The 15163-nt window shown below is 38.4% G+C and overlaps 1 protein-coding gene across 2 annotated transcripts; it reads left to right on the plus strand.

Moving 5' to 3' along the window:
• Positions 1 to 4514: 4514 nt before the first annotated feature.
• Positions 4515 to 10694, plus strand: LOC107600645 (coiled-coil domain-containing protein 177-like). Of its 2 annotated transcripts, XR_001610827.1 has the most exons (3): positions 4515 to 4813; positions 5661 to 8856; positions 10017 to 10694. XR_001610827.1 is itself a non-coding variant. In XM_016292592.1 (2 exons), exon 2 carries the CDS (start codon positions 5667 to 5669, stop codon positions 8175 to 8177), a length of 2511 nt encoding a protein of 836 aa, XP_016148078.1. In that variant the 5' UTR covers positions 4515 to 4813; positions 5661 to 5666; the 3' UTR covers positions 8178 to 9119. The 2 variants fall into 2 exon arrangements, 1 of the variants encoding a protein (XP_016148078.1); XM_016292592.1 differs by lacking the exon at positions 10017 to 10694 and having other exon boundaries at positions 5661 to 9119.
• The last annotated feature ends 4469 nt before the right edge of the window (positions 10695 to 15163 follow it).

Genomic DNA, 15163 nt, shown 5'->3' on the forward strand with positions numbered 1-15163 from the left:
AAGCTCCCGTATCTGGAGAACTTGAAGTCATGTGATTCCAGGCCTGGCCAAAGAGTTCAGATGGTCCAGTCACTGACTTTATTTTATTTTTTTACACCTTCTTTGAGGTCATCTTTGAAGGATACCTCTCAACACACACACACACAAATATCAATCAATCAATCTTTATCCTTCAACCACCTCTTCTGATAAGCGAAGAGTGACTGAGACTCCAAAAAGGAGAACGTTGAGAGGAAAGCGGGGTGTGAAAAGAACCATTGATAGAGTGTCCAACGAGTAGTGTGTCCAACACCTGCACCGCCTATTCACCCAAGTGTTTACACACTGTCATCCACAATTAATGGCTCTCAGGGGTAGGGCTGCCTGCCCTCTGCTGGGGCCCCAGACTCTTCCTGGGCCCTTATGAGTGCCTAATTGAGCATACCACCCTCCTGATTGAATTAACAGCTTGGTCCCAGGGACCTTCACCCCACCGGAGAGGGGTGCCAGCCCGATGGAGGAGGGGGGGAAGTAGCTAGGGGTCGAGAGCGCAGAGTTGTCAAAATGTCAGCAAAGCGTGGCCCTTGCTGTTGGCAAAACCAAGCTAGAAATGTGAACTGGGGGCATTCAGAGGTCCCGGTCTTCGCAAGGACAGGCCTGCCAGGTGGACGCTGGGTCCTAAGTCTGGATGTTGTTAATTCTATGGCCTGCATGGTATTATTTTTCTAGACAGGTGAACAATGTGTCAAATGGTGGGAAAAATAAGTAAGTAAATAAATAAGTTTAATATTTTTTACATTTTGTATAAAAAAAAATATATATATTTTTTTGCAATCAACATTATATTCATAGCAATTATTTTGTGTTGAACTTTATACACACTTTCAATGCATAAAGGAAAATGGTTGCGTTATGACAAATTCATTTTTAAAAGTACAAATATTCCATGTATTTTTGCAATTGATACGAGCTGCAAAGCATAAAAGCAGCATAATAATAAAAAAAATAATATATAATTCCAAAATAATGAAATACTTTTTTATATTAAATTCTATATTTCATACATCATGTCACACCAAGTAGCATGCCAACTTTTCAAAAGTATTTCATGTCATGTACTAATAAAGTAAAGGCAGTACAACTAATATGTTGCCTGATTTACCCTCATACTTTAAAATAAATTAATACTTTTTTGAATTTAATCAAAGGTGACAGTAAAGATTTCAAATAAATGCTGTTCTTTAGAACTTACTATTCATAAAAAGAGTACTGACTCTTATAACATTTATAATAATACAAAATGTTTAAATTGAAATAACATATATTAATTTCTACATTTTTTATCAAATAAATGCAGCTTTGGTGAGAACAAGAGACTTCTTAAAAAAATGTAAAACGTAAAAACTTCGCAAATTAAATAATCGTTAATTATTTTTGCATTGCATAGTAATTCAGAATGGGTCTGAAAAAAATTGTTTAATTATTTCTTTGTTTTGATTTTGGGTTCTTTCTTGTCATTCACCCCAAGAGAGTGATGAAAGAAACTGTCAGTGCACCTGCAAGCTATTTTATTTCCTTACATTATTGTTCAAACACACATTAATAAGAAAAATTCAAGTGAGGAGGAGGAAATTTGGGTTCATTTGCTGTCAATAACACATACCTTATTAATAGCTGAAGGGAGCTTGGTCCTTCAAAACAAATCAAATTCCAATGAGCTTCTACAAACAATTATCCAGCTGCAGAAGATTTCACTGTGTGGACATGCTGGGGTCCGTAGGTTACTTTTTATCCAGAATAAAGTCCTATGAGGAGAGATAGCATGTTCTAATGTAATAATCAAATTCATATGTTTACCAAATACAGTGTATCATTTCAAATAATACTGAGCAAAGCCGGATTATCCATCCACAATTCACCATTTCTAAAATTCAATAATCAAAATTTGAGTCTAATGCATGTGCAACTGCAATTAGCCTTTGATTAGTGGATTATGTGAATAATCAAAGTTTAAACTTGCGGATTCTACAAAACCGTGGCATTACACTCCAGTATGTCAGGTTTCTATTTGTTAGCAGTAATTTAGACATGGCATCATGGTTCATGAAGGAGATGTCATTCCATCAGCTAATAGTGCTCATAAGTGAAATGCAATCCAGATGAAAAAAAAAAAAAACAATCGCAACAAAAACCTGTTAGGTCTTGATTAAGGCATTGAAGCTTTTCCATATGTCTCCATCAGCTAACCCCAGTTCCATCGCTATACCATGCAACTCACCTCTCTCTGACCCCAGCATAGTTGTGGGAGCATACTATTGTGAAGAGTGAACTATATCTCCCATAAACCCCCCACCACAGATCTCATGCCCCCAAATGACAAGGCAGCCTGCACGTTCCTTGATGTCACCCCACGCTCACAGCTTTTCTGATGGGGGTCAATTAAACTCGCACTGTTCTTACACTGGGTCAGAAGTTTAGTGGGTCACCACCACAGACTCCCCCTCCAGTTATCTAATCCTACTCTATAAAAAGTCTCTCCGGATGCCCACGGAATCCAAACGCCTCCTGAGTTTGTTTTTGAATTTTATTTAGCACAACTGATAATGGAAAGGTTTGTTATTGTTGGATGGATCTCATGAAATTTAGCAAGATTTCTTTTTCACTGTGACATTACTTTCTGGACAGTTAAGAAATAGTTCACCTGAAAGTAAACAAATCAGTATTAATTACTTCATGTCATTCCAGACCTGTATGACTTTATTTCTTCCATATAACAAAAAGTGGATTCTTGAAGAAAGTATTAGCCGTATTTTCTGTAGAATGAAAGTGAATTAGGCTTAGTGCTATCAAGCTACAAAAAGCACCATAAAAGTATCAAACGTGCTATAAATGACAGTAAATTAGGCTAATCATTTATTTAATTTTTTTTGTAGATTAGATAGTTAATTATAGACAAGACAGTTTTTATACATATTATAAAAACTATAAAAAATAGTATTTGTTTCTAATGTTACTAGTTAGTTAACATGAATTGTGCATCATCACCAGGCCATTAGAGTTTCTGTCTTTTACATAACAGCAACACAATTATGCATATAATGAATGTTCATACATTCCTGTGGCATAAAAGTCAATGCATGGAAAGTTGGTTTTACTGCTCGTCTTACAAATACTTGGACATTTGTTTTGATAAAGCTGGACAAAGCAACCATAAATCATCTTAAAACCTCCATCAAGGTTTGATTTCTCAGCTCCCCTCTATTCCAAGGCATTAGTGTGTTATATACAGAGTTATACAATTAAGATGCACTTATAAATGTATGAATGCGATTGCAGTAGATAAACGAAGTGGCATTTAATTTTAGGCAAACCGTTTTTAATCAAGACATTTCACAATATTTTAAAACAAATTTAAACAATAAAACAATTGATATGCCATTCAAACTTGAGTCAAAAGACAAGCTGACCCTTTTGGATAAAATCGGGTTCAGTGAACATGTGAATAGATAATGTCCCGACTTACACCTGGTTGCTGGTGAACTGCGGGGGAACTCATACATGAATTCATTCTTGAGAAGTGGGACAAAACAGGGTGCAAAATTGAAAAAAATAAAACCTCGTACTCAGACAAATGAAACTATATTTATGTATCTTATATGTACTAAGCTACTGAGCTATGCTTTGATACAACCAAACAAAATGTGCTTTTTTACCTTGGACTGTGTAATATAATTTCAACTTTCTCTTTAACAGCATTCAAGATGTTTTTAACATTTCAAAGTGCATGTGTCATTAAAAAACAATCTTGCTTTGATAGGAGATATTATTAAGTGTTGCTTTTGATAAAACAAGCTATTTTTCATCATTGAAATTTTTTTTAATCCATTTTATTGCATATGAATGATTGAACCCTTCTCTGTGGACACACTGTTTTAGATGTACTGAGAGGATATTAAGAAACACAGATTTGCTATAATAATGAGAAAATTTAATCGAAGGTGATAATTGTGTGCAATACATTCTATGATTAATCCCTCATGACATTTAAAATTGAAAATATTTTTTTATTTTTTAAACCTAATAGCAGTTACCCTTGCTGGACCTGTTTAGTCCCACGTCTCAAGAATGACTGTAATTGCAAAAAAAAAATAAAAAATGTGGTAATCGATGTTTGCAGATATCATCTGATTTGATATTTAGTTATCTAAAGCAAACTTCACACGTGTCCATGTAGGGTTCATTTAAAACCTTCGAAGATATATTTGTGCATATTGCGCCCCCTGGTGTATAGATATACTTATTACATCATTGAACAGATGCCGCTGTCAGAATCATTTTCTCCAAAATAACCGCTGCTGAATTTCAAAGGTTTCATTTGCAAAATTAGCACCGAAAAAAAATCAGTTTTAAATAATAAATTAATATTATAAGTAGGCTAATATTATTGCTATTACTCTTTCTCGTGCAGAAACAATTGGCTACCAATATTGTTTTCTAGGCTGTGTAAACAACACCGATAAATGAAATACATACCACATGCCATCCTTGAGCATATTCATCATGACAGCAACGCAGAATCGTTCATTCTCCGTTCATATGGTCATAACAGGGGGACAAAGGGCTGATTATGTACGATATTTTTAGAGCGCAGTCACTCGGAGGCGGAGCACGGATGCTTCACGGTTAAGGATGCGAGTGTCAAACAGCAGGTGGAGACTAATCCTGAAGGAAAGAACCAGACGAGAACCGCCCACAGAATCTCAAACACATTTGATGAGGAAGAGGGGAAACATCAGTGACCTGATCCGCCCTGAATGAGTGGGCCCTGATAGCGGTAAGATTTTTTGTTTTTTTAATCGTCGTGATTTTTTGCGATATCGTCGTGCCCTATGTTCTTGTGGGCAGGTGATTTGTAGCGCATTCATGTCATCAGGTATTATTGCGCTGGGTGTGATAGGGACCGCATACTGTATGTAAAATAAAAAAAACATCTGCACTGGAAGCCATCTGCGTAGTGAGAGGCTGTTTTGAGCATATGTGTCTTTAGATGGCTCTTTGAAAGTGGCGTTTCTTTACTGTATAAACAACATATGTCTTGTTGGGGCCTATAAAACTATGTTGCCTATCTGTGTGATACACAGCCTACACAAGAGTGGAGTGAACGAAAACAAACATTGTACATTAAAATTTGACATTTCTGTGTTTGAGGCAGTAACTGCATTATTGAGGTTTAGGCATTAGATAGAGTGTCAGAGACGGATAGATAGATAGATAGATAGATAGATAGATAGATAGATAGATAGATAGATAGATAGATGTAGAGTGCAGAGATGAGACATACATATTAAAATTTACATTCATGCATGATTGCATCTGAATCACAGACTCCAAAAATAGCAACTGCATGAGTTCTTTAATATTGCCCAGCATGCATATGTAACCTTATGTAATTGCCCTGAGGCGGGAACCGTCATCACATACAGAAGCAGAGCGTAAAAAAATATGCATGCATGTGCAAGCTTTGTAGCGTCCCTCAACCTTAGATAGCACTCTTAAGCCTTGATCTCCAGACAGAACATAATAATCCCTGTGATTCCACAAATCTGCCTGTGGGTTATCCAGCACTGTTATTGAAACACCGCAGTATTCATATTTGTGTGTTCTGTTTTTTTTTTTTACAGTGAACCATGGTGGACCCATTGGAACCTGATGACCAGAGTAAATTCAGAGGGGCCCAGTTTGAAAGCCCCGCTGCAGCCTCTGAAACACCTTGTCTACCTGAGCCAGGTGATGATAGTGAGAAAGATGTTAGTGTGGATTCCAGCCCACAGACAGAGCCCAGTACTGAACCTGTACTGAGCTCTCAAGAACCATGCCAGCAGCAAAACAGTCAACCAGAAGAGTTAAAACTACATCTGGACCTTTACAATTTTCACACACCAGCTGCAGAAGGCAGTCGGTATGTACTGACAAGCCCTCGCTCTCTCGAGGCATGCGCACGATGTGGAGTGAAACCTGTGGAGCTTCTGCCTCGTCCACTGTCTGATTTTGCCCGTGAGGCACCCGGCCGGAGTATGCGTGTCGCCACAGGAATGTTTGAGATATATGAGCGGGATAGACATGCTAAACTCCGACACTGCAGAGAAGAGAGAGAGCGGATTATCAGAGAGGAGAAGAGGCGAATTTTGCAGGCAGCTCTGAACAATAATGCTGGTCCACTGGCTTCAGAGAAGTCAGAGGAAGCTGTAAATGGTGGATTGTCTCAACAAACCAATCACAGTTTAACAAATCCAGCCTCCAAAATAACACCTACTTGCAGCAGTGCACCCAAAAAACAATCTACATCAACAGCCCCTAAAAGCACAACAGCAGGGTCAGGACAAGTTTCTACAGTGTCCACATCCAGCTCTCATCCCATCTCAAAAGCCAGTCCAGTGAACTCTGCTCCTACTGCTAAAGGAACTTCTGCAAAAAAGTCTAAGTCCCTTGAAGTAGAATCTGCGGGAAAACTTCAAGGTCCAGACCCTTCAATAATCCAGCGATCGATTCAGTCAGTTCCAGGAAGTCAGGGCTCAAAAAAAACTTCCAGTGCTCATACAAAGGCTCCAAACACTTTCCCCAGATCAATACCAAAACCTTCTTCGTTTCCAAGGACACCAACCTCACTTGCCCCGATAGTGTCAAAATCTGCTGTCCAAAGCCCTGCCAACGGCATTACAAGTACGTTTGCACAGCATAATGGGCATATCATCTCCAAATCAAAGGCTAGATGCAGAAGCCACTCACTGGAGTCTTTGCAACGGAGGCGTGACACGTTTTGTTCCTCTACTGCTTCAACAACGAACACCACAACTACCACATGTACCTCCTCTGAATCTGCTTCCTCATCCTATAGCTGGGATGGGGCAAGAGATCACTGGGCTAAGACATCAAGCTCTCGTGCCCGCACTTTAGCTACCTTTAACTCCCTGATGGGTCGTAGTTTGAGCTTGGGAGACCTTAGCCATTCTCCACAGACTATGCAAAAAGTGGAGCGCATTGTGAAAGAGGTGAAACGGCGAGGACTTAAAGCTGTTCCAGAGCGTGACCGAAAGATTGCTGCACTAATGCTAGCCAGGTACCAAGAGGAGGACATAATGAGCCAGACACGCTACGTAGCACACCTGCAATGGGACAGTGAGCGGCGAATAGAGGAGCTGCGACGGGAACGTGAAGAGCGAGAGAAACAGAGGGCCGTGCAGCAGTGCCAACGTGCATGGCAGTCACAGGTTTCTACCCGGCAGCGCTGGCTTAACCAGCAGGAGCGTGAGGCTGCAGAAGCAAAACTTCGCCAAGCATTGGAAAATGAGGAGCGTTGGAAAGAATTGGCCGAGCAACAAGAACGTAGCCGGTCGCAGAAATTGCAACAGGCCTCTCGTGAGGAAAAACACAAGAAGGCGTTACAAGAGCAGAACCTTAAAGCTCTGGAGGACGAGCGAGCTGCTATTCTTGAGCAAGAGAAACTGCTCCTCAAGGAGAAACTGACCATCGCTGAGCTGAAGCGACAGGAGCGAGAGCACCAAATTCAAGAGGAGCGTCGTGGACTCAACCGTGCCGAGAAGAGGCGCCATGCAGCTCTTATCCAAGAGATTGCACGTCGTGAAGTGGACGAGCGTGAAGAAGCATGGAGAATAGCTGAAGAGAAGCTAAGTAGGTCTTTGGAGAACTATGAGCAGATACAAGAAAAACGTGGGCAAGAGTTAAAGGAGAAAGCTAAGCGAGAAGAGAAGCAGATCCAGAAAGCAAGACGGGCCGCCGAGCTACGTGAGCAACAGCAGAAGGAACAGATGGAGACAAAGGCTAGGGAAGCCGAAAGACGAGCACAACAAGCCTCTCAAGTAGCTGAAGAGCGGGCGCGGGAGAAGGCCCAACGTGTGGTGCAAAGCAGGAAGGAAAAAGAACGCCTCCAAAGGCATAACCGTCAACGCGTAGAAGAGGAGGAGAAACAGCGCCGCCTAGAATTGTTGCAGTCCATTGAGCGCAAACTGGAAAAAAGTGAACAGATTTTCAGAGAAAAACGTGCTGTGTTGGAAAGTGCTCGATCCGTGGCACGTGCATCTTTCCACGTGCGGGATCGTGTTCGTGAAGAGACAAACATGCGCACCTTTGACAAGATGGCCTTGGAGGCTCAGTTAAATGCAAATTTAGTTGAGAAGTGAGCGCTTCAAGTGTGCAACCTAATTGCTCTTTCCGTGCACATCTGTCTAGAAATAAGCTGTGCTTGAGCCTACATGCTAGCCTCATCACCAAACTACAGCAACAATATTGATGGTCATGCCCTCAAATGTTGTATCTAAAGATTCATTTATTCCTGATGCTGGATCATTTAAGTCATGTCATCTAAAGAAATATTTTTCTGTATTTGTATCTTTTAAATGTTAATCTAAGAACTTTGTGCTTATGTGTGGATGCTCATATGTCGGGGCATGATTGTTTTTTTGTAACTTGGCAGCCGTGTTGCTTTGAGAACTGTATATAAAGAGTTCATTGTTTACAAGGACGTTTGGCACTATGACAACAGTGATGGCTTCTTTCTAAGGATGGCTTTATTTCTAAAAAAGAAGAAAAAGGAAAAGGGGACGGGCTGCTTCTCCCAGAGTAAATCTTTTGAGGGAGACTCTTGTTTTAGGAATCTTGGCCGTTGGAGAGTGTGCCATGACTTGACTGTGTGTAAACTAAACTCTAGCTAAATGCTGACCCAGCATTACATCCTAGAGTCAGGACATGACAAAGAATGATCTCAGCACAGTGTAACTGCTGATGAAGCACAGGAGTCTTTGGTCAGCAACAGACCCATCAGGGCTCAAATCCATACTGACATCCCCTGCATTCCTTCAGGTGTGCTAATTTCTCCCCTCCCCCCCAAACTTCATTTTTGGTATTCTACTTCTAATAGGCATGTTCAGAATGGAATACTAGCTTATTATTTACTGTGCAGTATACACTGTATACTATCTACTATTTTTAAAAATAGTAAGTGAAACAGTAGGCATCATGTACGGTGTAATGTACAATCATCCAGCCATTAATGCAAACACTATTCAGAAATATTTGACCACTGAATACAACTGAGGGCTACATTATTGTAACATGACATTACCTCAACACATGGCATGCGAGTACAATTAAGTATGCTGAATATGATTAATGATCATTTTTTTAAATTCAGTCTTGAGTTAAAATGTCAACTTTTGGCAGTCTAATAAAACAACGACTCAAATGGAGAAAGTGGAGTGCATTGCAGTGTGGGCTACAGTGTGCCAAGTATCCTTTTTTGTATACTGCACATTTTGTTAGCAGGATATGCATACTATGCACAGGACACATATTAGCTATACTACAGAAATAGTCGGTGCAGTATTACAGCTTGCCATTTTGAACATTGCCTGGACATTAATGTTTAATGCATGTCCGTTATCATCACATTAAAATAATGCTTGTGTGACGATAATGAAAGAACGCTGAAGCCAGTACGGATGTTCATATTACATAACACGTTAGTATTTACGTTTTAATGTGAGTAGGCATAGGAATATAACATATAAGACACAGGACACTACTCATAAAACACCCATTATACTAAAAATGCTATGTCATGCTGGTACATATCTAGAGGACAGGATTGGAGGAGAGCTCACATCGATATCAGTGAGAAAAGCACTGCAGTAGGCATTTCAACTCCTATGAGAGCTTAACCCACACTGATGCTTGTAATGGTAGCCATCTGTCACAGGCTTTTTTGTACTGTACAGCAGTCAAACAACCTGGACAAAAACCGTTTTTAGGGCTAGCAAATTTTTCAATGCCTCTACGTGCAGGCTCTTTAGATAATTATTGCATGATAACTGCACAACACGTTTATATATTCTGTCAAAATCATGCCAAATTGGTTATGCAAGCAAGTCTGATACTGCAGCTTAATCATTTATATAACGGAGTGAAATGCAAAGTTTCTCTGCAATAATTGACTGTTATCTGGTTTGTCTCTTCTGACGCAGGTTTGGGAGTGGAGAAGATGATGATGTTGACATCTGTGGCCCGATTCAGTAAAACTAGCCCCCAAGAGACTGCAAATTTCACTTTGATCACCGATCCTTATTCCCTTTCTGGCAGTGACTCAGCTAGGCATGACATAATTGGAAGGTTTAATAAACACTGATTTTAATTCCAGCATATCCAGATGGCACATCAGCACCACTTTTAATATCATAAAATCCCAAAGAAACAATTTCATTTTTATACATTATTGTCTCATGAGTTAAATTTAGGGGCTTTTTAAATGGAAGCAGAATCGTGTTGAATAATAATCAAGCTTATAATCATGAAGATGGACAAAAAAGGATTCTGAATGTAATTCATAACACAGCTTCTTAGGGCTAGTGACAAAGCGAGTTTTAATTGCATATTAATAAATAACAGATTGTTTCATTAAAATGGCCATTTCTGCATATCAATTTCGCTGCAGTGAACTTTGACAGCAGTGACATGAACATGATTGTAGCATTTTATGTGTAAAAGTATGTCTCATCAAATTATTTTCGTCTCAGCACCATTTTTTTTTGTTAATTCTAATGAAAATATGTTTTCTGTAGGCTACAGATGCTTTATTACTAGTTTATTAAAAAGTGACATGCAGGGACATACTTTACTTGGGAACCAACAATTCAGTTTTGAAAATGGCATACTGTATTTAAATAAATAAATAAATACAAAAAAATAAAATCTGAATTATTTAGTTGTTTTATGCTTCTGGACATAACAATGTTATATGCATTTACATTATACGGTATTTATTATTATTTTTTTTAACTTTACATATTTTGTCAAAATTCAGTTCTAGCTGAAATCCTGTGATCTCTGTCCTGTGATAGAGAAGTTTGGCTCAACTGTGTCATAGAGTGCAACAGTCGAGTTCCGAAGTAAAAATGTCATTAATTTCTCCATTCGAAAACTGATTTTTAAAGGTGCTGTATGTTTTTGACTCTACTAAAGCATAAACGTACCATAATATGTTTGCAGATATTTAAGAAACATGCTAAGTTAACATACATGTTTATCTGAAAAACAATGCTACAGTCAGTTATTCTCCTTTGAATATGTGCGTTCCGGGCCGGAATGTCGGTCTCTGTTTTGGTTTGTGAAACCCGCCCACCTGCCAGTTTACCCAATTGTATTTCGTCACCCCGGGTTTCCAGTTTGCGGAAAACAGAGCATATCTCATTTCATTCATCGTCAAGCGTGCTCGTTCCTGTTGGTGTCTCAATCTGGCAACCTGCGTGGGCCTCAAGTCAAGGAGGAGGGGCCGGGTGAAAAAAACCCCTCTCCAATATTTTGAATTTAGACTGCAATACCTAGTTCAACCACTCAGAGTCAATCCTACATACTGCACCTTTAAGAATAATTTATAAGCCTTTGGAAGAGTAATGGAGTCAGTCTCCCTACACTCTCAAACTACATAAACATTTGTATATGTATACTTTGCAATAAATATAACATATTGTTTATATTTAATCCACCATTCTTTAAATCTTTAAGTCCATCATTGTTAATTTGATTATGTAATTTGCAATGCTTCATGGGATTGTAGTTCTTCCCCTCATTAAAGCTGTTGTTGAGGCCTATAGCCTTCTAGTCTTTTTGTCTGATTTTCAAATACTTTTTTGCTTCAAATCAAAGTTTGCAATGTTGTGATTCACCTCATGGCCGGTTGGTTTGGTGCATGGCTTATAACTGTTTAACAAAGACTTAAAAAAAAAAATCCCTATGGGAAAAATGAGAAAAACTTTCTGAACCAAGGTAAAATAACATAAAAAATAAAAAAGCGAGCTGGCACTGTTTTCTCTATTGAGTGTAAAAATATTAAATCCTTTAAAAAAAATGCTGTGTTGTTAGATAAGTTATTTTATTCTCACTAAAAGCAAATATTTAGACATTTCATATCGTTTTATTATTCTACAGTGTTTTACATTTACATGGACACAATAAGAAGGACACACAGTCCCAAAGTATGATGGCACACTGCATGTGCAGATTTCCCTTACTGAATTATGATAACATTCACCAGAAGTTGCACAGCACAGAGCAGGATGACAAAACAGCTTCCCCTCTCTCAGTCCATCTCTCAGACTGAACGGTCTTCTGGTAGGTGATGATCTTGTAGGCCCGCTGTCTCAAACAGCTGTCTGAAGTCAGGCGCCGGGCAGTTTCTCTCAACTCTTCAAGACTGCTGGAGGAGGCACCGCGAGAGGAGGCAAATGATTGAGAGTGCTTCACTGCACACAGGTCAAGAGAAGGTAAAGTCAATTTATTTTGAGTAAATTTAACCAAAAATTAAAGCCTTTTGGGCCACTCCACAAAATATGTGGCATTCATGTCTATCATATTATATTTGTAAACACAATGAAACAACAATGAATAGCTGATGCCAACTGTTACTTCATTTTAAACACATCAACAAAAATTAAATAACTTTATTGTTATAATAGTTTAATATTTCGTTTTCTTTCATTATAGTATAACTATAAGCTTATCAAGGCTGCATTTGTTTGATCAAAAATACAGTAAAACAGTAGCTAATAGTATTTAAAAAAATAAGTTATTTTAACTATAATAAATTGTTTTATTTTAATATATTTGAAAAACACACACACACACACACACACACACATATATATATATATATATATATATATATATATCACCAAACTACAGCAACAATATTGATGGTCATGCCCTCAAATGTTGTATCTAAAGATTCATTTATTCCTGATGCTGGATCATTTAAGTCATGTCATCTAAAGAAATATTTTTCTGTATTTGTATCTTTTAAATGTTAATCTAAGAACTTTGTGCTTATGTGTGGATGCTCATATGTCGGGGCATGATTGTTTTTTTGTAACTTGGCAGCCGTGTTGCTTTGAGAACTGTATATAAAGAGTTCATTGTTTACAAGGACGTTTGGCACTATGACAACAGTGATGGCTTCTTTCTAAGGATGGCTTTATTTCTAAAAAAGAAGAAAAAGGAAAAGGGGACGGGCTGCTTCTCCCAGAGTAAATCTTTTGAGGGAGACTCTTGTTTTAGGAATCTTGGCCGTTGGAGAGTGTGCCATGACTTGACTGTGTGTAAACTAAACTCTAGCTAAATGCTGACCCAGCATTACATCCTAGAGTCAGGACATGACAAAGAATGATCTCAGCACAGTGTAACTGCTGATGAAGCACAGGAGTCTTTGGTCAGCAACAGACCCATCAGGGCTCAAATCCATACTGACATCCCCTGCATTCCTTCAGGTGTGCTAATTTCTCCCCTCCCCCCCAAACTTCATTTTTGGTATTCTACTTCTAATAGGCATGTTCAGAATGGAATACTAGCTTATTATTTACTGTGCAGTATACACTGTATACTATCTACTATTTTTAAAAATAGTAAGTGAAACAGTAGGCATCATGTACGGTGTAATGTACAATCATCCAGCCATTAATGCAAACACTATTCAGAAATATTTGACCACTGAATACAACTGAGGGCTACATTATTGTAACATGACATTACCTCAACACATGGCATGCGAGTACAATTAAGTATGCTGAATATGATTAATGATCATTTTTTTAAATTCAGTCTTGAGTTAAAATGTCAACTTTTGGCAGTCTAATAAAACAACGACTCAAATGGAGAAAGTGGAGTGCATTGCAGTGTGGGCTACAGTGTGCCAAGTATCCTTTTTTGTATACTGCACATTTTGTTAGCAGGATATGCATACTATGCACAGGACACATATTAGCTATACTACAGAAATAGTCGGTGCAGTATTACAGCTTGCCATTTTGAACATTGCCTGGACATTAATGTTTAATGCATGTCCGTTATCATCACATTAAAATAATGCTTGTGTGACGATAATGAAAGAACGCTGAAGCCAGTACGGATGTTCATATTACATAACACGTTAGTATTTACGTTTTAATGTGAGTAGGCATAGGAATATAACATATAAGACACAGGACACTACTCATAAAACACCCATTATACTAAAAATGCTATGTCATGCTGGTACATATCTAGAGGACAGGATTGGAGGAGAGCTCACATCGATATCAGTGAGAAAAGCACTGCAGTAGGCATTTCAACTCCTATGAGAGCTTAACCCACACTGATGCTTGTAATGGTAGCCATCTGTCACAGGCTTTTTTGTACTGTACAGCAGTCAAACAACCTGGACAAAAACCGTTTTTAGGGCTAGCAAATTTTTCAATGCCTCTACGTGCAGGCTCTTTAGATAATTATTGCATGATAACTGCACAACACGTTTATATATTCTGTCAAAATCATGCCAAATTGGTTATGCAAGCAAGTCTGATACTGCAGCTTAATCATTTATATAACGGAGTGAAATGCAAAGTTTCTCTGCAATAATTGACTGTTATCTGGTTTGTCTCTTCTGACGCAGGTTTGGGAGTGGAGAAGATGATGATGTTGACATCTGTGGCCCGATTCAGTAAAACTAGCCCCCAAGAGACTGCAAATTTCACTTTGATCACCGATCCTTATTCCCTTTCTGGCAGTGACTCAGCTAGGCATGACATAATTGGAAGGTTTAATAAACACTGATTTTAATTCCAGCATATCCAGATGGCACATCAGCACCACTTTTAATATCATAAAATCCCAAAGAAACAATTTCATTTTTATACATTATTGTCTCATGAGTTAAATTTAGGGGCTTTTTAAATGGAAGCAGAATCGTGTTGAATAATAATCAAGCTTATAATCATGAAGATGGACAAAAAAGGATTCTGAATGTAATTCATAACACAGCTTCTTAGGGCTAGTGACAAAGCGAGTTTTAATTGCATATTAATAAATAACAGATTGTTTCATTAAAATGGCCATTTCTGCATATCAATTTCGCTGCAGTGAACTTTGACAGCAGTGACATGAACATGATTGTAGCATTTTATGTGTAAAAGTATGTCTCATCAAATTATTTTCGTCTCAGCACCATTTTTTTTTGTTAATTCTAATGAAAATATGTTTTCTGTAGGCTACAGATGCTTTATTACTAGTTTATTAAAAAGTGACATGCAGGGACATACTTTACTTGGGAACCAACAATTCAGTTTTGAAAATGGCATACTGTATT

Source organism: Sinocyclocheilus grahami, unplaced genomic scaffold (genome assembly GCF_001515645.1).
Source record: "Sinocyclocheilus grahami isolate Dianchi unplaced genomic scaffold, SAMN03320097.WGS_v1.1 scaffold288.1, whole genome shotgun sequence".
NCBI lineage: Eukaryota > Metazoa > Chordata > Actinopteri > Cypriniformes > Cyprinidae > Sinocyclocheilus > Sinocyclocheilus grahami.

What these genes read in the sequence shown, in the direction of transcription:
- LOC107600645 (XM_016292592.1), top strand. Translation starts at nt 5,667, where the DNA reads ATGGTGGACCCATTGGAACCTGATGACCAGAGTAAATTCAGAGGGGCC.